General features: G+C 37.2%; 1 protein-coding gene across 4 annotated transcripts in view; it reads right to left on the reverse strand.

Moving 5' to 3' along the window:
* The window catches only part of LOC102233020 (metal transporter CNNM4-like), a 39,039-nt gene that overhangs the window by 6,882 nt on the left and 8,970 nt on the right, over positions 1-23,187 (reverse strand). For 2 of the 4 annotated variants that reach the window (XM_023343697.1, XM_023343696.1), the window contains exons 2-5: positions 15,298-15,441; positions 15,031-15,165; positions 12,177-12,346; positions 2,699-2,795 (exon numbers count right to left, since the gene is read on the reverse strand). In XM_023343697.1, the coding sequence (XP_023199465.1) occupies positions 2,699-2,795; positions 12,177-12,346; positions 15,031-15,165; positions 15,298-15,441 (546 nt within the window). The other 2 variants (XM_023343695.1, XM_023343699.1) reach the window with 2 other exon arrangements.

A 23,187-nucleotide genomic window follows, 5' to 3' on the forward strand; every position in this document is an offset into this window, starting at 1 on the left:
TCTAAACTATCATTAAATGAATAAACGAAACAAACATGTTGATGCTTCATTCATAGAGAAATAATCAGTCAACTAGAAGAAGATCCATCTAGAAGCGGCTCGACGGTTTTATTCCTGGAGGGAAATCAGTCATCATGTCGTCCCTCTAAAACAAAGCTGATATTTTGGCAAACAATTTGACCAACAGTCCTGAAAACTGAGGAACTCTTCATGTGAATTATTCACATTATACACAATACAGTTGGTTTTTAAGTGTTGTAAAGTGAGATGGTGCTGTTGGGTTTGTGTATTGGTAAATGTTTGGGATGTTCACTCCATGAAAGACAATTGTTTTATTATTTCTAAATCATCTTTCTCACTGCAGCGTGACGGAGTTCAGATTGGCGGGCAGCAATAACCGCTCACTGCTGATGTTTTTGAGTTCAGACGAGTGTCGGGACTTTACCGGGACAATTTTAATTCATTCATTACATCGATTTTAACATGCTAAAACCTTTAGTACACTTACATTTTTTTGTTTGTTTTTTAACAGTGGGAACCTTTGTATTGGCACGTTTCTGGTACGCCCATAAATCCGACGCACAACCAACATCTACAAGCACAAAATAGGATGGACACAAAGTTGCTTCTCTTGAGCAACTAGGCGTTAATTTTTGCTGAACAAATGTTCTACACTACCACCTACTACACTGCAAAAACACTAAATCTTACAAAGCAATTTTGGTCTAATTTCTCCTGCAAATATCTTTGTTTTGTCTTATTTCAGGTGTACCACCTTAAAAGTGGCTTTTCAGCAAGAAATAGGAACTTATTTTAAGTTATTAATTTCTTAATATTGCTGAAAAAGCTCTGGTTCCACTGACAGGTTATTTCACTTATAACAAGGGAAAATCTTTTGTTATAAGTTTAATTATCTGCCAGATGAACAAGTAATTATTTTTCCATCAATATTAAGAAATTATTAACTTAAATAAAAGTCCTATTTCTACCTGAAACGTTACTCGTAAGTTAGTTTAGTCAAGTGTACTCAGATATCTGCACAAGAAACGAGACCAGAAATAAAATTTTGTGTTTTTGTGCAACTAAATCCTGAAGCTGATTTGATGGGTAACAGCCTTAAATATAAAATAATAATTTAACTGGTATTAGTTTGGATTTCTGGGTTTAGTTTACTTCTCATTCTTGCTGCATTAATGAGATAAAACTCTTCTTAGCGTAGATTTTCATCCTAGATTTTGTGTTTTTGAGAGAAATCTCCAAACACTGACACTGATCTTCTGAAGAGCGATGTTTGTTTTTCCAACACGCGGCTTCAGAATTATGGTTTAAATTTTGCAAAATATATTGTTTCATTTTATTTTGAATCCTAAAACCAATAAACCTTCAATTAAGGAGAGTTGTTAGAAAGTATAATCACTGTTACGGGACAAATAATTGTTTGCCAAAATGCAGCTTTTATGCAATCCTTAAAGATTAAACCTACAGTCAGTCGCATGAGAGACAGAGCAGGAACTGTGGGTTAAAACCTAAAAGAAGTGACAATAATCAGCTTTTTCTACAGACTCTATGGGTTAAAACCTAAAGAAATGACAATAATCAGGTCTTTCTACCGACTTTGTGCCCTTTGACCCCCCACCCAACCTGAGCTCGGTGTTAGGCCACCCAGACATGCCGGCTTTTACCTGGCAACCGAGAGAACAGAGAAAACCTCTTAAAGGAGAGGAGGCGAGGGCGCGGCGCGGCCACTGAGAGGATAGCAGAGAGGGGAGGTGAAAGGGAGGGTCAAAGGTCAGGGAGACAGGTCTGCACAGAGTACAGGGGACATGCAGAACCCTGGAGACGCTCTGCTGATCCCACAGAAACCCAGAGAGCCCACAGCATGATGCTGCTGCTGCAGAGCTGGAATAAAAGCGTGGGTGTCGATCAGGGGTGTCCAAAGAGTGGCGCGGGGGCCATTTGTGGCCCACAGCTGCAGTTCAAGAATAAATCAAATCTGACTTTGCTGCATCCAAATCAGCTTTTATTAAATTCATTAAACTCGGTTAAATTAGCAAACATTTTTGAAGGATAGTGACCCAAATCCGGTTTTTAAAACAATTGTTCAATTGAGCCCAAAAGAAATTGAAAACTAGACGCCTTTCTTTTAATAAAGCAAACGTGCAAAAAAAATAATTTTACTTTTAGATTTACAATGAAAATGCCCCACAAACAAATTAGGCTACATTATTTGCTTGATTTTATTTTACTTTTTATTTTTCTTGGCATGGAATAACTTCTGACCCAACATGAGAAAAAGTTTGGACACCCCTGATGTAGATGCTGAAGAGGGAAGAAAGATTACAAAACAAAAACTAAAATAATTCTTCATTTTTGGCTTTTTTTCCTTATAAAGCTCCTGAAACAGAGAATAACTGCAAATTATATGGAAAATATGGAAGTGAGGAAATCAGAACATTAATGCCTTTAAATTTATGTTCCAGTTTTTGCTTTTAAAACACTTTTTAGCATCTTGTGAACCCATCCAATGTTTTGCTGAACCAAATAAAAAGAATTGATGAAATTTCAAGAATTGAACAACTCTTTCATGTTGCCACAGGGTGGCAGTAGAGAGCCATTTTTTAAATAACTCTCTCAGGTGTACGTGAAGTGGGCCAGGAGCCGGTTGTCAGGTTAAAGCAGAGGAGGTTTGTGGACTCACCCAGAGTGGAAGCATTGAGTGCCATGACGCCATAATACGAAAAAGCTCCGGCTTCAAACTTCATGTTCTCGTTTCCGGCCTCCACCTCCACTCGACCCTGTGGATTTAACACAGAGATGCTGTTTTCAAAACAGAAACGCCAAAAACAGCAAACGATTCCTCTCAAAACTGAACAATATGAGGGGAAATTGTATGTTTTTCCAAGAGGGTGTTTGAGTTTTGATGAAAATACACCATTTGGCCTCTAGATGGCGCCACATCTCTAAGTAAATCCCAATGTTTATCACTCCGGAAACCGTTCAGAGGGATGCTGGATAAAAATATGAGGAAAATAATGAATTTAGTGGGTGACAGAGGACAGACTGGGGGTTAAAGAAGCTGATGTACTGGTACAGAGCGTTGGCCCAGTTCAACCAGCTGGAATGTGTGACTGCAGCAACAACGCAGCACAGTTAATCCATCCAACCGTCCCCTCCTTCCTTTCATCGCCTATGAAAGCAGGACAGGTGGGAAAATTAAAAAAACACAAATTTATTTTAAACATCATCTTTCTACACATTATTTCTCTCGATATTTAGATTATATTCCTAATTCTTTGGACTGTATTGACTAAAGTTTTGAACTAATCACAGTCCATCAATCAATCAATCAAATTTTATTCGTATAGCACATTTCAGCAGCAAGGCATTTCAAAGTGCTTGACATCATTACAAACACAGAATCACAATGCAATATAGAATCAATCATTAAGTCAAGTTCCATCAATAAATTTGTAATTGATTACATTTCAAATGCAATTCTAAACAGGTGGGTTTTCAGTTGAGATTTAAAAGAAGTCAGTGTTTCAGCTGTTTTACAGTTTTCTGGAAGTTTGTTCCAAATTTGTGGTGCATAGATCCATCACATCATCTGCTAATATTTAAACTCTATAAAACTTCAGACGGTTTTAAGTGAGGAAAAAAAAAACCCCACTATGCTACAGCAATTTAAAGGGAGATATGAAGACTCCACACACTGGAGATAAAAGTTAATAATTCATCAAAATGATCATAAAGTAGCCATATTACATAAGAACATTTTTCCTCCAGTAAAACATAAAAGGCTGAAAATAACCTCCAGCTATTTTAGGATGTTAACTCTGCTGTTACAAAGTAACAGGAGGGAAGCTGTTCATGCTGTAAACACTGCTAACATCAAGCTAAAGCTAAAGCTACAGCTACAGCTACATTACAGCACAGAACCGAGCCAAACCCACTCAGTGGACAAGTTCTGCTCCTCCAATTATCAGATCAGTTCTTTCTAAACTACAAATGAGAAAAATGGAAACATGTTCTGGAGTTGCTCTTATTGTGGGGAATTATCAGCTTTGACATCCATCCACATATGCATTTTAAAGCTGCATCTAACGTTATCTTAGTAATTACTCTGGTTAATCAATTAATCTAATAAAACGTTTATGCAGATTTTTCACTTAAGCCCTTTTTAGACAATATCAGAAATACTTTAAACGATGCAAATAAACCCATAACTCAATTCCTTTTTTGTAGAAAATAAACATTTTAATAACATCATTCCTTTGGTGAATCACTTGTGGCGAAGGAGGAATCTGCAGCTGAAAAGTATTTCTAACATCAACATGTAAAATAAAATCCTTTTCTGCTCGACATCAGAGCAGCGCAGGGCTGATCTGGTGATTATTGGATTAACGGATTAATAATTGGACAAATGGTGACTAATAGATCAATCATTAATCACGATTAATCCAAATAAATGGTTCAGCATTAATGCATTTATAATATATATATATATATATATATATATATATATATATATATATATATATATATATATATATATATACTGTATACACCCACAATACATATATTATGGGTGAATATATTAGTCCATTTTATTAGCTTTAAATGGACTAATATTCACCCATTGGTCCATTTAAAGCATATTATTATTATTATTATTATTATTGTTGTTATTATGTAGAGATGAAGTGTGCAGTTCAGGGCTTTCTGCATGAAGGATTCAAATAGGTTTTCTGATGTAGTTTAAAAAGTATTTTGTGAAGTTTTTACATTCTTAATTACAACATTTTTATTTATTTTAAATGTATTTCCTACATTTTTTATTGTCCATCTTTATACTTTATTAAGTTTATTCATAGTACCTTCTTTTTTTTGGATACTTGCTGCGTAAACATTTTAGTCATTTGAAGCTCAAACCAACAAACTGTCATCCTGGTAATCTGGTGTTAGACTTTTGTTTCCACTCTGACCTCGTTAACAGAGTTGAACTCTGACCTGCTTCGGATGCTTTGGTGGCTTTTATTTACGGCGTTGGATCATGTTTGTCCAGGTAAAAATGTAGCAAATGTGACATTTCTAAGCTAACCTAAAAGCAGACACATCCTAATCTAAATGTTTTTAATCCTCATCAACTGAAACTTAAAGTGCAAAAAATTAGAATAATCGGTGTTATACGTCCAAACTGATTAGGGTTACACCTCCTGCAGAGAAGATTTGTCATCTGAAAGCCACTGAGTCATCAAGAGGAAAACATGAGCAGATGTTCTCTGGCTGCAATGATTTATTATTAAATCAACCAGAAGCACCGAAAATAAAAACATCCACATTCCTCTGCTGCTTCCAGCTCCTCAGAGCTCCTGAAACATGACTTAATGTTTGACATGCGGCTAACAGTGAGAGCTGAGGTCATGTTTTCACTGCAACACGTGGACAGGACTGGCACCAGCCATGCAGGCGTGCCATAAAACGACTCCCACTCCGCTGTTTACTGGGAGCAGAAACAGAGGCGCTCCAGTAAAACCAGTTCCTCCAGGGTTTATCCCGTCTGCAGGTGTTTTAATCCAGAATAAAGTCTCATTCGTCTGTGAGATTTGAACACAGAAAGCCAGTAGGCATTTTTTAAAATAGTCTAACCTTTATCAATTATTCACACACATCAGGAGTGACTCTCCAGCACTCAGTGGCCAAATGTTCAAAGATCAATAATTCCTGCCTTTATTCACCTGACAACCTTTACATCAAAATCACATGATAAATTGAAACAAGCTCAATAATTTCCATTTGCATTATTTATTGCTTTCCTTTCTTTTTTCTCTTTTTCTACCAAAAACTGGCAGATGAAAGTATTCAGTCTGGTGCTTTGATCTGAACTAGACCTTTAAGGACAATTTTGTTTTAAGAAATGTCTAAATTCATTTAATTTGCTTTTTATGTTTATTTATTTGGGATATTTAAAATGTCTTCCAGCCAATCCAGGAGCTCCACTCATTTTCCTTGGCGCTGATTGGCTGAACCCCCCAAGGATAAGATAAACCTTAGACATTACTGTCTGCTAGTGCTGATACAGTTTAATATGAGTGTATTGAGGCATATTAAAGTAGTTTTAAAGTTTGAACTTGAACGCTTTAATTTAGATTAATTTATTACAGATTTTAACGCGTTAAAAATCTCAATGCAATAAATCACATTTTTAATTTTGATTTTTAAATATTTGCATTGTCATGTTTCTGGTACGCCCGTAAATCTGACGCACAAGTGACATCCGCAAACAACAGTGATGCACAACGAAGCTGCTTCTCTCGGCTTCATTTCTGCTTCTAAAACGATTTGATTGGACGCTGGAAACTCTATTGTTGTGTTCAAGTTGTGCTAAAAGCAGCTAGCATGTTAGCGAAACTATTCAGGCCTAAAATAGCATCTGAATGCTAAACATGTAGCAGCAGCACAGATGCTAACGCTAACGTCAGCGTCCACAGTCCACATTTCTACAGAAGGTCCTGAAAGCTGATTGGCTAGAATAACACCTTGCTCCCATCTGATGGCTTAATAAACTAAATAATGGATTAAAAACTACAAATAACTTTTATGTTGAGTTTATTTGTCTATTTATTCAATAATGTAGACACTTAAATGGTTTTTGAATTGAAAATGTTGCTTATTGTCGATAAATTGTTTGATTAAAATGCGACTAATGAATTACAGACTTTGTAATTAACTTAATTAAAGCTTGTAATTGAGTCTCACCACCAGTTTGAACTATTAAAATACGAAGTTATAAGCATCTTTAGAAGGGCTCTAATTTATTCATGTACACCCTTTTCAATAGGCTGTAAACAGACTGACAGCCATGTTTATGTCAGGATTTGGATCAAATTAATCAACCATTAAGATGATCAAATCTTATTCAGGATTTGTTTGTGTTATTTTTCGATTGTCTAATGCGATGACAGACCTCTGATTGTTTGGTTATTAATTAATTTTCCACATTTACTCAAGGTCACAGCAAAACATCCAGTGGAACCGAAACAGACAAAATTACCAGCACTAACACAAAGCATGGTGAAATATTTGTCCATCTGCAAAATGGACAAATATTTGCAGATATTTGTCCATTAATATGGACAAATATATTTGTCCTTATATATCAAATCAACAAAAAAATCAACAAAGATATTGTTGATTTTTGTTGTCCCAAAAATCAACTTTTGGGACAACAACTTCCAACTTTGTAACTTTGGCACAAAACGTTCTGGTGCTAAACAAACCATTGGCTTCAGGAGGAATCACTATATGTTTTTAAGTATAAAAAAAGATGAATCACAAAAATAAAGTTCATCATGATATGTGCATCAATTAGCGCTAACGACAAATTCATACAATACTAAGAAAGGATGGGACCTGAGAAGGCAGCTCAACATGTTGAGGATATAAAAACATCCATCTTCCTGCCTCCATGCTGCCTAACATCACCTCCCTCCTTTAATAATCTGTTCTGTCGTCATGGTACGGATCTTATGATCACAAGATGATTTTCTTATGATCATCTATCATAAGATAAATGATCTTATGATGACTTTATAATCTGACACTATTTGTTTAGCTAAAAACTTGGTCAAAATGACTCAATCTGACTGTAAAGAGGAATAAAATGGAGAGTGACTAAAAAATAGAATAAAAAAACAAAACAAAGAAAACCTTGGTGAGGACAAGAGCTGCTTTCCGCTCACTCCAACAAGACGATTTTAGAGCTAAAACAGCAGGTTTGACCTTCCAACCGTAAATATTTAACCTTTATTTTACCAGAATAAAAACCAATTTTCCAAAACGTCCAGGCCAAGAGGCAGCAACAAATACAGCACAAGAACTAACACCAACCCAGTGCAGGTTCATTTCTAACAACAAACGCCCTTTACCTCCACTTCATCATGACCTCTAGTACTCTTTAGTCTCCAAGCCTCATGCAAAACAAATGACTAACAGCAGCTGTGGCAAATCTGAGGACCGGTCAAGTGAGCAGACACTCCCAGATCAGCCTTTCTTTCACAGCAACTAAACATGAAGATAACGTGTCTTTATGCACCAATTATTACTGTTACTTCATCAGCTGGAGGGTCACTGAGGCCTGTCTTCTGTCCCGCCCATCAAATGTTTACTCCAGCTCCAAGTTTAAGCTATTGTGACAAAAAGCATTTTAAGATCTGAAAACCAATGTTTTAATTTTTAATTTACCATTAATCACTTTATATTGTCAGGTTTTAGATTTTTATTCCCAACCTGGGAAAGTGTCAGAAGATTCTGAACCAAATGTCTAAAACTTACAGACAGAAAACTGTAAATTGGTTACAATTTATGCACATATATTATGAACTAAACTGTAAGAAATAATATTCCCATCTCTCCGGTGCAGTAATGCAGCTTCAGGTTCAAAGTGGAGGTCAGAGAGTCGTTTAAGAGCCCTGAACCTGCAGGTGGGTCATGGCTAAAGTTCAACATGCAGCATTATGAGTCATAAACGACCCGATGGAGAACTGTTTGTTCCTGTTCAGGTCCTTATCCACAACATGAGCAAACATAATAGCTGATGTCCTTGCAGGTTTACACCACTGGCCTCTTTGTGGCCCCGGGTGATCGATCATGATTAACAGAAAAGAAAGAAAATCTGCGACGGCAGGAAAGGTTTTAAAAAAAAGAATTGACTGTGAGAAAGTAGAGCTTGGGAAAGTTTAATAAAGTGTGAGCTGCAGGAGGGAAGCTCAATATGGCGTAAAAGAAAAGAGGTGAGGAGGTTCATAAAGTCCTCAAACAGCTTAAAATAAGCCTAATTCCACTAGATTACAACTTTATTTGTCTACAGATTACTCACCGTTTTAACATCTGAATCCTAAAATCTACAACTGAGAGCTCAAGAAACCACGAATAACCATCATGTTTAGAAATGAAGTTAAATATTAAGTAAAACTTTTTAAGCATTGCATTAGAAATGTTTAATGGAAACAACAAAATGTGAAATAATTCCCTCAAATCTGTAAAAATGTCTTTATGCTCGCTTGAACCGGCTTTTCCCAAAATGATTAAAAAACTTGAGGTGTTTTTTTCAGCCCTATTGAAATAGATGTATTTCACAAAACTGCAATGGGAACACTTTTTTGCATCATGAGTCATGTGATCAACAGTCAGATGTTACTACTGACGGAAACGACAAAGAAGGCGAGAGGAAGTGGTCGGAGGATGAAGGTTTATTTAGTTATTTTGAGATGAATCTGACCGTTGTTTAATTCAGGTACTAACACTGCCAACTTCAGGGTTTGTTTTGGCTGGAATAAGGTGAAACTGAAGGAGCTGAGTACTCTGGATGAGTAAGGTTTTCATCTTTACAATAACCAATGAGAGCACTGAATAGCAGCCGTCCTGAGGGAGCAGTTATTCAGTGTGTGAACTAATGCAGATAAAAACAGCACAAAGCAGGATGAGGTAATGTGGAACCAAGCTGTCTGAGGAAACTGTGTGTGTGTGTGTGTGTGTGTGTGTGTGTGTGTGTGTGTGTGTGTGTGTGTGTGTGTGTGTGTGTGCGTGTGTGTGTGTGTGTGTGTGTGTGTGTGTGCGTGCGTGTGTGTGTGTGTGTGTGGGTGTGTGTGTGTGTGTGTGAGGCTGAGAGATGAACCCCTGCAGTGACTGGAAGACTCTCTGCTGCAGCCTGTTAATAACTTATAACAAAGCCAGCGAGGGGTTTCTTCCTTGAACCACGCCGAAACACTCAGCCGGCGTTAAATCTGCGTTAACATGTGACTTAACCTCAGAGTTTAGTGGTTTGTAACAAACCAGTTTTAAAAATCAGTGATTCACTCTAACATCGGGACGTCACGCCATGACTCAGCAAACTGAATCTCAAGAGTGGAAATATCTCCTTTTTTGTCGAGGAATATTTCTTATCCTCCAAGGAATCAATTTTCCGTCTCTGGTTCACAACAGGAAGAACTAGCAGACGCACTTTATTTAAAAACACTCGTCCACATTTGCCTTTTTAAGGAATACTCAAAGAAAACATGTGAAGCAAAACGTTGACAGATGTAACAATAGATGGAGGTCCGTCGTCTTTGGAGTGGAAAAAGGAGCCTGCGTGTAATCCAGGGATTTTCCCGCGGAAGAGGAGAAAATTCCTTGAATGCAGCAGAAATGTGACTCTGAACAGAGCAGCTGCTTTGTGAGAACCTCAGAGCATCTTTATGGAGACATGAATCAGTGAGGTCATGAACAAACATCCAGTCTGCTGACGGTGATCATCCCTTCCCACAACACACACACACACACACACACACACACACACACACACACACACACACACAGACGCACACACACACACACACACACACACACAGACGCACACACACACACACACACACACACACACACACACACAGACGCACACACACACACACACACACACAGAAACTGTTCAGAAAGCCGATAAAAGAAGCTGAAGAAGAAGAAATGGGAACTAATTTACAGACTGGTGTTTCCATTTCTGTTTACATACAGTAATAGAAAAAATGAAGGATGCTCCAATAAATCAGAGATCGGTCGATACTTTAATGAGAAAATGATTTTTTCAGACTAAAAAATAAAAGCAAAAAAAATAATTTGCATTGGTCAAAATTTGAATCGGCTGGTCAAGCTCTTTAAAGATCGGTGATCGACCAGAAAACTGCAATCAGTGCACCCCTAAGAAAAATATATATCAACTAATGTTGATATTTAAGCTTAAAAGTGTTTTCACACCTGATAGTCCAGTAGACATTGCAGCATTTACTCCATTTTGACTGATTAAACAGGAATCTGGCCTTAAAACAGAAATCAGATCACTCACGCCTGTTAAATCGGCCTCGTTAGCTTTGGGAAACCAATAGAGTAAAATGAAGAAAGTATTTAAACTGAAGCAAACAGAAACTCCCAGAAAGGTGTTGGAGGATTACGCTACGTGTGCGGTCCATAATGACTGTTTAGGAGCAGAAAACCAAGACGAAGTGTGGGAAGCGACTCTGCTTGGAGCGCTGGGATTAAAGCGTTCACGCTCACAGACGCTGACTGGATCCAGAAGGACCGGAGGAGCAGCGGCAGAGTTTTCTGCTCAGTCCACCGGGTGGAAATGAGCAGAACATTTTCCATGTTTTGGGAAGATTCTCCCAAACCATGAATGACAGCAGGTATTTAAAGTGATAAGAGGTCAATTAGTGGACAGCAGCTACACCTAAAATTACATTCAGAGATAATAAGTGGTCATTATTTCAAACGGGAACACAATCCTCCGAGGTTACCGCAACCGTTTCTGCAATCCGACAACATTTTGACATGATATTCAGATTCCAGCTGCTTTGACTCACTCATTTTATCAAATTTACTTGTCAAAGTTGATTAAAAAATTCTCAAAGTATTTCTGGATCTACAGCATCAGACCACTGGGTCCTTTTTTACACAATAAAAAGCAGCATTCGGCCTCTGAGCACCACAAACTTGGAACAAACTTCCAGAAAACTGCAAAACAGCCGAAACACTGAGTTCCTTTAAATCTGTCTAGAGTTGATTAATAACTGCTATGTACTTGTCAATTTATTCTATTATGTTTTTGTCTTTGTGCAACACTTTGGTGAAGTTTTAACCTGTTTCTGAAATGTGCTCTATAAATAAACTTAAACACAAACAGGATTCCTGCTCATATCAGATTATTCTAACACTCTGAGTCGAATAAGCTTAATTTAAGATGCTTGTTTTTATCTGCATGAGACCTGGAAAATAACAGCATCTCTTTCCACATGCCAGGAACCCAACAACAAACAACTGCTTTGGGAAATGAGGAAAAAGTTGTTAAGGTTAGTGCATCATATTCTGTGACACATAAAGAGAAATCATCTTGTCGATTCCTCATTTGTAAATCATTTTACAACAATTGCTACTCGTGCTAACAAACATGCAACACCTTATAAAACAGAGAAAACTTGTAGTGCCAAATCAGACTTCAGAGGAAACAGGAGGACGGTGTCTGCCTGTAAAACTGACCGGTGTGTCTCAAGACAAAATCAGGCACAGAAAAGAAACAACAAAGAATCAGCAAGTAAAGCAGCATCTAAGTGAACGGTCTCCATTTCTCAACCCAAACAGCTCCCCACCTGCAGGATGAGGATGAAGTAGTCGACCGCCTTGCCTCTCTGATAGATGTAGTGACGATGCGATCGCTTGTCGTTGTCGTTGAACTTGATCTCCTGGATGACGTCAGGATGGCGGAGGATCCGCAGCAGAACCTTGTCAGAGATCTGAGCCGGACTGAACAAGCTCACTTCTGCAAAAAAACAAAAATATCAAGTTTAAGTCTCTTTTTTTTTTTTTAGGATGAAAAGATACTCAAACGATTTAATTAAGATGTTGCAGTGCCTTGCATGTGGAAGAACAGATGAGAACAAAATTCATTTTTAAGAAGTGAAGGGAATAAACACTGAACACACCAATTCTAAACAGCAGGATACTTTTAATAGTTTCTTTTTCTGCTTTGTGTTCAGGTGACATCTGTGCAGACATGTTAAATGTTATTGTTTACATCCAGAAATTTTGCGCATGCGCACATCTCTGCAGGGCAAAAAGACGGTTCTTTTACTCGTTGCATTAGAATAATTCTAACAAAATAAAACCGGGACATTTATGGATTATTAATTCAGTGCAGTGTGCCACAACAAAGGGGAAAATAACAGAAAAACTGTTGAAGAACAACTCAAACCACGTATTTTCTTCAATTTGTCTCGTTCTCTGTCGCGCTACACACAGCCTGGTTGTCATAGCAACTGACAACAACGGCACCAAATGCATCAGGATTCAACCGCAAAAAACTCGCAAACGTTTCCCATACAAGGAACAGAACATGCAGTCTGTTCCAGTTTTATGTTTTCATGTTTATTTTGTGATTATTAATAAGTGATCGCTGTCGTAACAGTGTCAGGTTAAAGTCCTTTATAATTTATAAAACTAATGGGGCTCAGTGCAACAAATCTGACATTCAGGCTTACAGCCAAAGCTCTCAGATTTCACCTTTAAGCTGTCTGATGTATTTATAGATTAAAAACATATTTTAGGATAACAGCTGAAGAGTTTTTATTTATTTTTTGTCATAAATCTCTAGCAGAAATTTAAAAGTAACTTTTCTTTTAAAACTAAGTCATTTAGTTGGTTTATTGTGTTACATTTATTTATTTCTGGTTTCCCTTCTGTCAATGTTTAGTATAATTTTCAACCCAAACTGCTCTCCTACTTAAATTTTTTATGCACCTTTGTTTGTTCTTTATGTTATTTGCAGATCAGAAATGTTTTCAGCTGACAGACGGACTGTTGCAATCGGCGTTCAGCCGTGAGGGCCGGGTCTCCGCCCAAGCTTGGAGCAAAGACGGAGTACAAAAGCCTTTTTCAAACAAATACTCCTCTTTCTGGTTTCACATGTTAGGCCACACCACCGAGTTTCTACAAATTCACACGACTGGGAAAAATTACATTTGTATATTTGCTCTTTCTATCATCTTATACAGAATGTAAAATTTCTAAAATCTGCCTTTAGTATTGTCTCTATACAAGAGTCATTAACATCACATTTTATTACAAGGAGATTTGAGACTGAAGATTATTACTGTTAAATTAAAATAAAAGACGAAAAAATAAAGCTAGTATTTTTGTTTTTAAGAGAAACTGTGAAGAAATTCAGTTTCCTCGCAACAAAGCAATCATCATGAGAGAAAAATCTGTGATGAAGTCACCAGAAGCTAATGTTATGCAACCTGCACAGGAACTCTGTGTGTGGAGGAAGTGCTAACTCATGCCATGTGCATGTAGCAGTTTGCGGCAGAGCATATCAGCTAACACACATGCTAACCCGACAGATTGCTACACGCTCAAGTGATTTGAGGCGGCAGAAGCAGAGCTGAGTTTGTGGTGAGCTGGTTGATAGAAACAAACATCTTTAGGTGTAAATATCTTCACTGCTCTCTGATTACAGCCAATCAATTAATGACGACCTAATTAAACAAGTTCTGCTGTTTAAAAACACAATTTACTGATACATGAGGGAGTAAAAGTCAATCAAATAAATGTGTTTTAATGTGGAATAATAACTGATATTAGAAATATTTAGAAAGATCCAAAATGTAATTAAAGTGTTAAAAAAACTAATGGGAAGAAATAGTTGTCTTTTATCTTAAGTTGTGACACTTTCTGTGGGCTGGTCTAATAATTCACCGTTTTCAGTTTTCTGGCAGAAGCTACTTTGTTTTTGTTTTTGTTAAACATACTGACACCATGAAGAGTTGATAAGATTCATGTGCTCTAACCAGAGATGCATTGATCTGATATTATCTGTATCAGTCCCAATATTTAAAAAAAATCTGGACTGGGTATCAGTGACAAAGTTCCCGATACATGAGGGCAGGTCTATTCAGTCTAATTCTATGCTGTATTATTTATTTTACATTATATTTAGAATTCTTAATTGCACTTTCAGAACCATTTGAAGATTTGTTGCAGTTTAGTTTTACATGTTTGACCAAGGTAATCAGTTTGTTTTTGTCAGTTTCAATTTATTATTATTATTATTATTTATTTTACATTAGCTGCAATACTCCTAATTGCACTGACTGAATAAATTAAAGTTGTTTTTACATGTCTGACCAAACTTCTGAAGCCAGTGGTGTTTAAGTGTTACAGAGTTATCAAATACATTTCTGATCCAGTGCATTTATGTCTGTATTTAAAAAATTAAACCTTTTAAGAAAATTTAGCAGAAGTTTTCTGTATCGGATCGGTGTTGGCCGATTCTAAACCTCAGATATCGATGCATACGTCATAAATGAACTCAAATTAGAGGTTGAATTTTTCCAAATTTTCCTGTGAGAATATGATACAGCAGTAAAAGAGCAGCTTGTTTTGTGGAGTGTGATGTAATGCTGTGTGAAAGCAGCATGGTGTCAGTTTCCTCGGTAAATCCCCCACCTGTGGCCAGGAAGCGATGCGCGGCCAGCAGCAGCTGAGGAGAGATCTTCACCTTCGATTCGCTCTCGTGTTTGAAGGCAGAAAAGTCTCTCTTGTTCTTATCAGGTGCAACTTTCCTCCTGGTGCGATTGTCAGCTGAGAAGTGATACAAACAAACAGTTTACAGATCTATAAAATATCCTCTTAAATATTCTACAAATCCAACAATTTATAGTAATTTGGCATTTAAATTTAAAACAACTGGTAGTGTTGACAACAAAAACCTACTGTAAAGGTCAGATTCATCCAGAATCTCTGATTTAATTATCTCCTCGATCACGTCTTCTAGAGTGACCAACCCCAACACTTCGTAGAACGGATCTCCCTCGCCCTCGTTGTTCACCTTCTGGACGATGGCAAGGTGGGACTTTCCTGAAGGACACAGAGACGCTCAACCAAATGAGGATGAAAAATATCTGAATACATATTCTTTTCACGCAAGTCATTAGAATTAGGAGTGAACTGATTGTAGGCTGATCACCGATTATTAAAATGTCTGGTACTGGTTTCTCTATAACTGGTCAAAATACACCTTCAATGTTTCAATATTATTTTCACCCAAAATTAAGGAAATGTAGAAAGATTCATCGGCCAACCGATCGGGGCTGAAACGACCAAACTAATTTAGTGATTTATTCATTATTAATTGAACTATAAGGACAATAAAGTCAACTAACCAAAACAATAACATACTCAGAGTAGTAACTGAGCGAAAAATATATATATATATATGTAGCGAAATATATATGTATGTAAAAAAACTACATACATTTTGCATTAAGACAAGGAAAACCTTCATAAGTGTCAAAATTTTAGTTTCATCTGGTTAAATTCTGAATAAGAAATTCGTCTATTAATCACCTTATGATATCCAATTATCAATCACTTATTTAAAAAAAACAATCACCAGATTAGTCTTACACTGCATTAATATAAAATCAAGCAGAAAGGACTGAGATTTTCATGTTAGAAGTATTTTTTAACTGCATCCTTTGCTACTAATGATCAAACGTTCACTAAAGCAAAGATATTATGTTGCATTACAGGAAATAAAATATGGATTTTCCTATTTAATAAAAAAAGGAAATTGAATTAATCTAATGCATTTCTAATATAGTGTAAAAAAGTTTAAATGAGAAGTCAGAATGTGACTTTTTCATCTTTTATTAATTGATTGTCAGAATAATCGATTACTGACAAATTAAGAGCTACAACCGAACAATTTATCTACTGAAAATGTAATGAAGATCTCAAAATATAAATTATATTTTAATTTTCTTAGCTTGTGAAGCGTCTCTTACTGTTGCCTTGCCTAGATCTATATCTAACAGATCTAGGTCTATGTATAATAGAAACCATCACACTGTGTGACTATGTAGATAAATCAAACACTGACTCACGCCGTTTATCAACCCACACATTTTTTGTTTCAACTACAGTGAAAACATTTTTATAAATTATATAACAACATAAAATACAATTAGATCTTTGGTTTTACTCACATAAAGTATAATTTTCCCTCCTTTAATACCATGATAATCAAAAATATGAACCTTCTGGTGAACGTCATGCAGCTTCCTGCAGTCATCGGGTCTGTTGCTACCAAACTGTCAGAGTCGGTTATGATATCAGGCTGATATACGATAACCTCTCTGTTCCAGCATGAACTCACTCCCTGCGCCCCAAATAGCCTGTTAATGTGAGCTCGGTGTTACAGTTGGGCTGAACTTTGACCTCATGTTCAACGCCACGCCGAGACGCTTTCCAGAGAGCAGATGGCAGCCGGCGGTGGTTACCGTTATATTACTTGAAAATGGTCTCAAAATAACAATATTATCATTTATCGTAATAACTTCTGGGGCCGTTTATCGTCAAGCAGCATTTGTTATTGTGACAGGTCTAATTAGTTCAGATAGTAAAGGATGAATCTGTAGAGAAAATCATATCACAGATGTAAAGCACCTGTCTGTGTTTCCAAAATAAAATCAGCAGATCAGTGGGATTTACAAAGAGCTTGTATGACCGGCAATTAGCCGAAGACCAAAGGCTCAGAGTGGTTTTGTTATGCCCTTGATGTCAAAGCGAGCGCCGCCGCGCCGGCACACAAACGGACTCCACACATGCTCAGCCTTGACCTCGCCGGGTTTCATACAGAAATAGACTTTAGGGACTTTGAGGAATCCGTTTCCCTCCAGGACGGATTCACAGTCTCGCTCTGGTCTACGACGGCATGACAGGCCGAGGATCAAGTGTTGAAAGTTTAGTTTGGAAATGTGTGGAGGAAGCTGGAGAGCAGCCTGTGTGAGGTTCTGACTAAAGCTGTGTTACTCTGATATGCAGGCCAATCACTGAGTGGTTCATTCTTCAAATTATGTAGAAATTTTTCACATTTTCTGGTCAGCATTTTGGCAGAATAAAGGATTTTCTATGCTGTTATTAGTAACTTAAAGTGTATTTTTTTATCAAAAGAATATAAATCTATTATTCTTTTAATGGATGCACGATATATCGGTATTAACATCGATACCGGCCAATGTTATGTTTTTAAGATATCGGTAATGCTCTATTTTATGGCAGCTGTTTTTATCCCCAAGTTCTCAAGGTTTTGATGCATCAAAAATGTGATTAATTTCTAATAATATAATAAATAATGATAATGATAAACAACGTTTTGATATAATTCACCAGTGTTGGTCTTTGTGTTTGGGACATTTGGGAAATGAATATCTTCCAAAACGGTTAAATCAACCTTGTGATTAACACACACATCCTATTGAACAGCACAGATATCTGAAACTTCCTTCATGGACACCGACTCCCTGCCTGACATCACATCAGGGAACGATGGAAAGAATCTGTCAAGAGAGTCCCACGAAGACAAACCCCCCAGGGAGCATTCATTAGCCCATCTTTGCTCGTCCCACAGAAAAATAGAACCAGACACATCATGTAATGGAAAAGGCCTTGCGTTAGTGTCTGTGTGTGACCTCTTCCTGTAGTGCTGAGTCAATATTTCAGAGGAAGTGGGACCCCAGGAGACGCTCCACTACCACTTGAGAGTCTATCGACTCCTTCACAGCAGACACGAATTAACAGACAAACAAACTTTGTGGAGAAACTTTATCTAAACACAGACTGATCACTCAGTCACTCACTCAGTCACCTCTGACCTGCGTGAGAAGATTCTGTCTGCGCTGATCTTCTGACGCAATATTCATTTACCACAAAACATGACTAAAATGAACAGATCCGTACACAACTGACACCTGAACAGAAACACACACAGTTTGTCCTGAATCTGAACCGTCAGAGGGTTTACCTTAAACAACAAGATGCTCAGGAAGCTTGTCTATGTGGAAACCAGAACCAAACAAGGAGAAGCAGCTTTCAGCATCTATGCACCACAAATTTGGAACAAATTTCCAGAAAACTGTAAAACAGCTGAAACACTGACTTCTTTTAAATCTCGACTAAAAACCCACCTGTTTAGAATTGTATTTGAAATGTAATCAATTACAAATTTATTGATGGAACTTGACTTAATGTCGTGTTTTGATTGTTGATTCTATGTTGCTTTGTGTTTCTGTGTTTGTAATGATATAAAGCACTTTGAAATGCCTTGCTGCTGAAATGTGCTATACAAATAAAATTTGATTGATTGATTGATTTCAAGTAACGTAATGGTAATAGGATAATAATTCACGAAGACATTCAATCTTAAAGACATTTTAAATACCCAAACAACATAAAAACAAAACAACAAATAAAATGAATTATAAAGTCTCTGTAAACAAAACTGTCCTGCAAAAAAGCATCTAGTTGAGACCAAAACACCTGGCAGACGTTTATCATCCAATTTTTGGTAGAAAGAGAAAAACAATAAATTGAATCACTGGCGTTAGACACATGTAAGTTTTTTTTCCTGTTTTGAGTTTTGCATAAAGATGTGGCAAGAAATCATCTGGTGACCAAAGTAGGATGATTTTTAGTTTTATCTGTGTGACCTGTGACCTCCCAGTCTGAAACTGAAAAATCTGATAATTTTCCCAATCAGTGAATGCACCAGAGTCCTAACAGGTTGCTCCAACAGCAACAGTCTTTGGTGTGGAAAATTTTAATGGCGACAAAAGACATTAGCAATTGTCAGTAGTACTGGTAAAATGTTCAAGAGGTTTCTACAGTTTTTCGTTTCCACCGTTACTAATGCAAAGTTTCTGTAAAAACAGTCAAAAAACATTGAGTTTAAGTGACACCAACTCCCACCAGCAGGTGGCAGAATATCTTGCTCCTAGTACTGCTCCCTCCACTTTACTTGATATCAAGCTATTGTCCATGATCAATAATCTATCTATAAATTATTTTCTCAATATTTTTTTTGTTTTAAAATAAATCTAACCATGTAGAGCAATCATTTCTCTCTCACACAGTGTGACGTCGCCTCTTCTCCTAGCATAAATAATGAATCAATATCTTAAACATGATTCTTACTTTCTAACTGAAGCTTCAATCTGCTCAAATGGGCCAAAGCTTTACAAAAATTTCACACAAAACTCTACATCTGTGCATCTCTATAAATATACATTTGTCCAGTAGGGCGGCGCCATACCTAGAACTGACATAACTGTGAAACTTTAGCTCAACGTTGAAGTTGGTTAGCCTGCATTTTGTAACTTTTTCGTCTTATTCTTGCAATATTGCAACCATTTCAATGTTTGACAGCTCTGCTGTCTAATCTTCAATCTAATTATTCTGATTGATTTTAATCCTGTTACATACAGTATCTTGTATTTGCAGGTTGGAAAAGCCCTTCAGAAAGCATCACATGGACTGAACTTTAAACTCTTCTTTTAAGGAAAATATAAAGGAACAGGGAGTGAATTTAATATGTACCTTCTAGAGTTAGAGATTTATTTTCTCTCTCAAAAAAGAAAGAAATGAAAAACAAAGATTGCAGAATAGCGGCTCCAACTAAAAACAGGAAGTGAGAACCAAACCGACCTTTATCGGAAATGTTAAACTCAGCTTCTCCTTTTCTTTCTGCAGCACTTCCATTATATTACAAGCAAATGAACAATAAAACTATTCACTGACACACTGCAAGTCAGTGAATAGTTTTCTGTGTGAGGCAGCATCGTGTTTCCTCCAGGAACTGCCAGCCACTGGTCTGCACACACAGACAAATTCCCGGCAGGTGATTTGACCTTGCAGTTAGGTTTCTCTGCCCTCTGGCTTTTCCATCACCAGCCAGTAAGCCGGCCTGTTTGTTGACACAAAACATCCACAACAAAGCTGCGAGGGGGAGAGCGATGAGTCTTTACAGGAGAGGAATGCCTCTCCTGCTGCCCACGGAGCAAAAAAACACAACCGGTCGGCTGCGTATCAGCAGCAATGACCGGCGGTTTCAAAACAAGCCTGCTGTGAGGGAAAGAAACAAAACCATGCAGCTGCAAAAACGCTCCTGTTGCGCTCACACACACACACACAGTTGTGTAATAACCGAGCAGAGATATGAGGGCCTGCAGTGTGGGACAGGTCAAGCTCTTTGAACCCGTTTTTCCAGTTAAAACCGGAGCTGCGTGCACCCAGGTCTGCTGTGATCCCGAGACGCGGCGCCGCAGATGAATTGGATCACAAACCGCCTCACTGTATTTCACGCCAACATCCTCAGCAGCTCCTGCTGCAGAGGCGGCTAAATGCTAAAGGTTCAGGCTGAGTTCTGCTTCTCCGCAGCGCAGGACAAAACTCAGAATCAAAGCAAATGTGTTGGCGCTGGAAAATTTGTTTGAGGTGGAAAACAAGGAAAAATATCTGTTCAAGTGTGGGGGTCAAAAGGTCAGCTGCTGCCCAAAATGAAAGAGTTTTATGCAAACTGGTAGTTTCTGCAGAACTTAAAGAACAGATTGGAACAAAAATCAATAAAAATACATCCTTGTACTCTGCTAAATAAGTAACAGTGAAATAAATGTTAATATTGTTATTGGTAGTATTTGTATAAATCATAGTGTAGTGTCTTCTTGATCAAATAATCTCTGTCAGGGATAAATTACAGCCTGAACAATCTGACCTGAAAGGACACTGACTGTACGCAGCTTTAATTAGCTTTATGATATTCAAAGTTCAGAACACTTCATGCCCTGATAAGGCTCTTATTGTGAAGGTTTGCTGTACTGCAGCTATAATTAGAGGCATACATCACCATATTATTTTGGTGGCTCTGCTGAGTGTCATCAGACTGTTAAAGTGACGCTAGCAGTCAAATAAATCAGTTAAACAGATAAACCTGGCCATCCAGCTAAATGTCGGCTAGCTCACCATTAGCTGCTAGGAAGCCATTAGCCAGTAATTTCCATCTGCATTTATTTTAGATATAACATCTCCAGAAAGCTTCTGTAAAGTCCAAAGAGCAGCTACATGTACCACTTCGAGGTGTTGGCTGGTTTAAAAGCTGCAACTTTTATAGAAATTTTGTTTTAACATATTTGTTGAAATATCAGGTGATGTTTGTCTATTTCTATCATATACTATGAGTCTGATAAGTAAAAATGGGACGACATTAACAACCGATGTTTGTTTCCAACTTGCTGCTGTTTGTGTTTAGCCCTCACCCGTTCAGGCAGAATTACTCAGTTTAGATCTCACTACCATCTACATGAGGCTGCAGCCTAATGAGTAAGCAAAAATATGAAGAGAGCGTTTTTGTGACAAATTTCTGCTGAGCTGCTCTTTCCTCATGCTGACAAACATTATTGCGGCACGGGGTCTAGATTTGGCAACCTAAATGAAGATGAGTGCAAAAAGACTCACCATGTTAAAGTGTTGAGTATGTTGAATGTGAGGGAATAAAAGCACAAGACGTCCAATAGGAGAACTGAGTAAGAAGCAAAATGCCTCAACAGCAAAACTCCAATTGCTTCAGTAAAGGACTAAAATTAATGACATTTGCAGTTAGAGTAAGGCAGCAAAGGCTCAGAATATCATTTTAAAATATTAATTAAAGTACAAATACTGTAATAAGAATATGAATGTGAGTGATTGTTTTTATTTGGTTTAAATAACTAACACGCCTGTGGAAGATTGGCCCCGCCCACAGAACATCTTTTAAATTAAAAGTTGGGCGGAGTCAATAGACTCAACTTCTTTTTGCCAATAAGCGACAAATCTCTGGACTATTTTCAAATTTACTGAAAAATGTCACAATTTGAACAGAAAAAGAAAAACCTCAACAACTAACTTCCACCGCTTGTCTGCCAAAAAGTTGATTTTGCGGTTTAGTTACTCATTAAATTCTTTAACGTTTTAAACCTTTTACATAACTAAAGAAAAAATACCTGCAAATGCACATTCTGACAAATATGACGACTATAAAATGTTTAACAGCCTAAAAGCAGAAACAAAATAGCAAAAATATTTAATAAACATTAATAATAATTATTTGAGGCTCTAATAATTGTGCTTTGATGATCAAATGCAGTGAAATCTCACCATCTTTAAGCTTAAGTTACTAAATGAAGCCATTACGTCTGTTGCAATAAGCAATAAAGCAATTAATTGGATGATAAACTAAAACGATCTCAATAATTTCCATTTGTATGATTTATCTTTTCTCTTTTTCTACCAAAAACTGGATGATAAAGTCTTTTGTCTGGTGTTTTGGTCTCAACTAAGTTTTTTTAAGGATAATTTTGTTTACAGAGTCTTCATATTTCATTTTATTTGTTATTTCTGATGTTTTTATTTACTTTAAATATTTAAAATATCTTCCGATCCCAGTGTTATTTGATCTTTGAGAATGCGTTTTGCATTATTTAGGCGTTACCATTACGTTACTTGAAATTGGTCTCAAATCAACAATATTATTGTTTATCGCAATAATTTCTGGGACAATTTATTGTCCAGCAAAATGTGCCATCATGACAGGCCAAGCAGCTCTCCGTACTCGTTAGGTTGTCAAAGTGAGACTCGCAGCAACGGTAACAACAGAGGTTTTATTTTCCGAGCCTTAAAGTTCAGACGCTGAAGAGAGAAACGCCATCTAACAAAAGTAAGAGTAAATTAATGAGGTTTACTGTCTGTTTATCGTCTCTGCAGAATCCCTGAATGTCGACAGACCCGTAGAAA

Source organism: Xiphophorus maculatus, chromosome 12, assembly GCF_002775205.1.
Source record: "Xiphophorus maculatus strain JP 163 A chromosome 12, X_maculatus-5.0-male, whole genome shotgun sequence".
Classification (NCBI taxonomy): domain Eukaryota; kingdom Metazoa; phylum Chordata; class Actinopteri; order Cyprinodontiformes; family Poeciliidae; genus Xiphophorus; species Xiphophorus maculatus.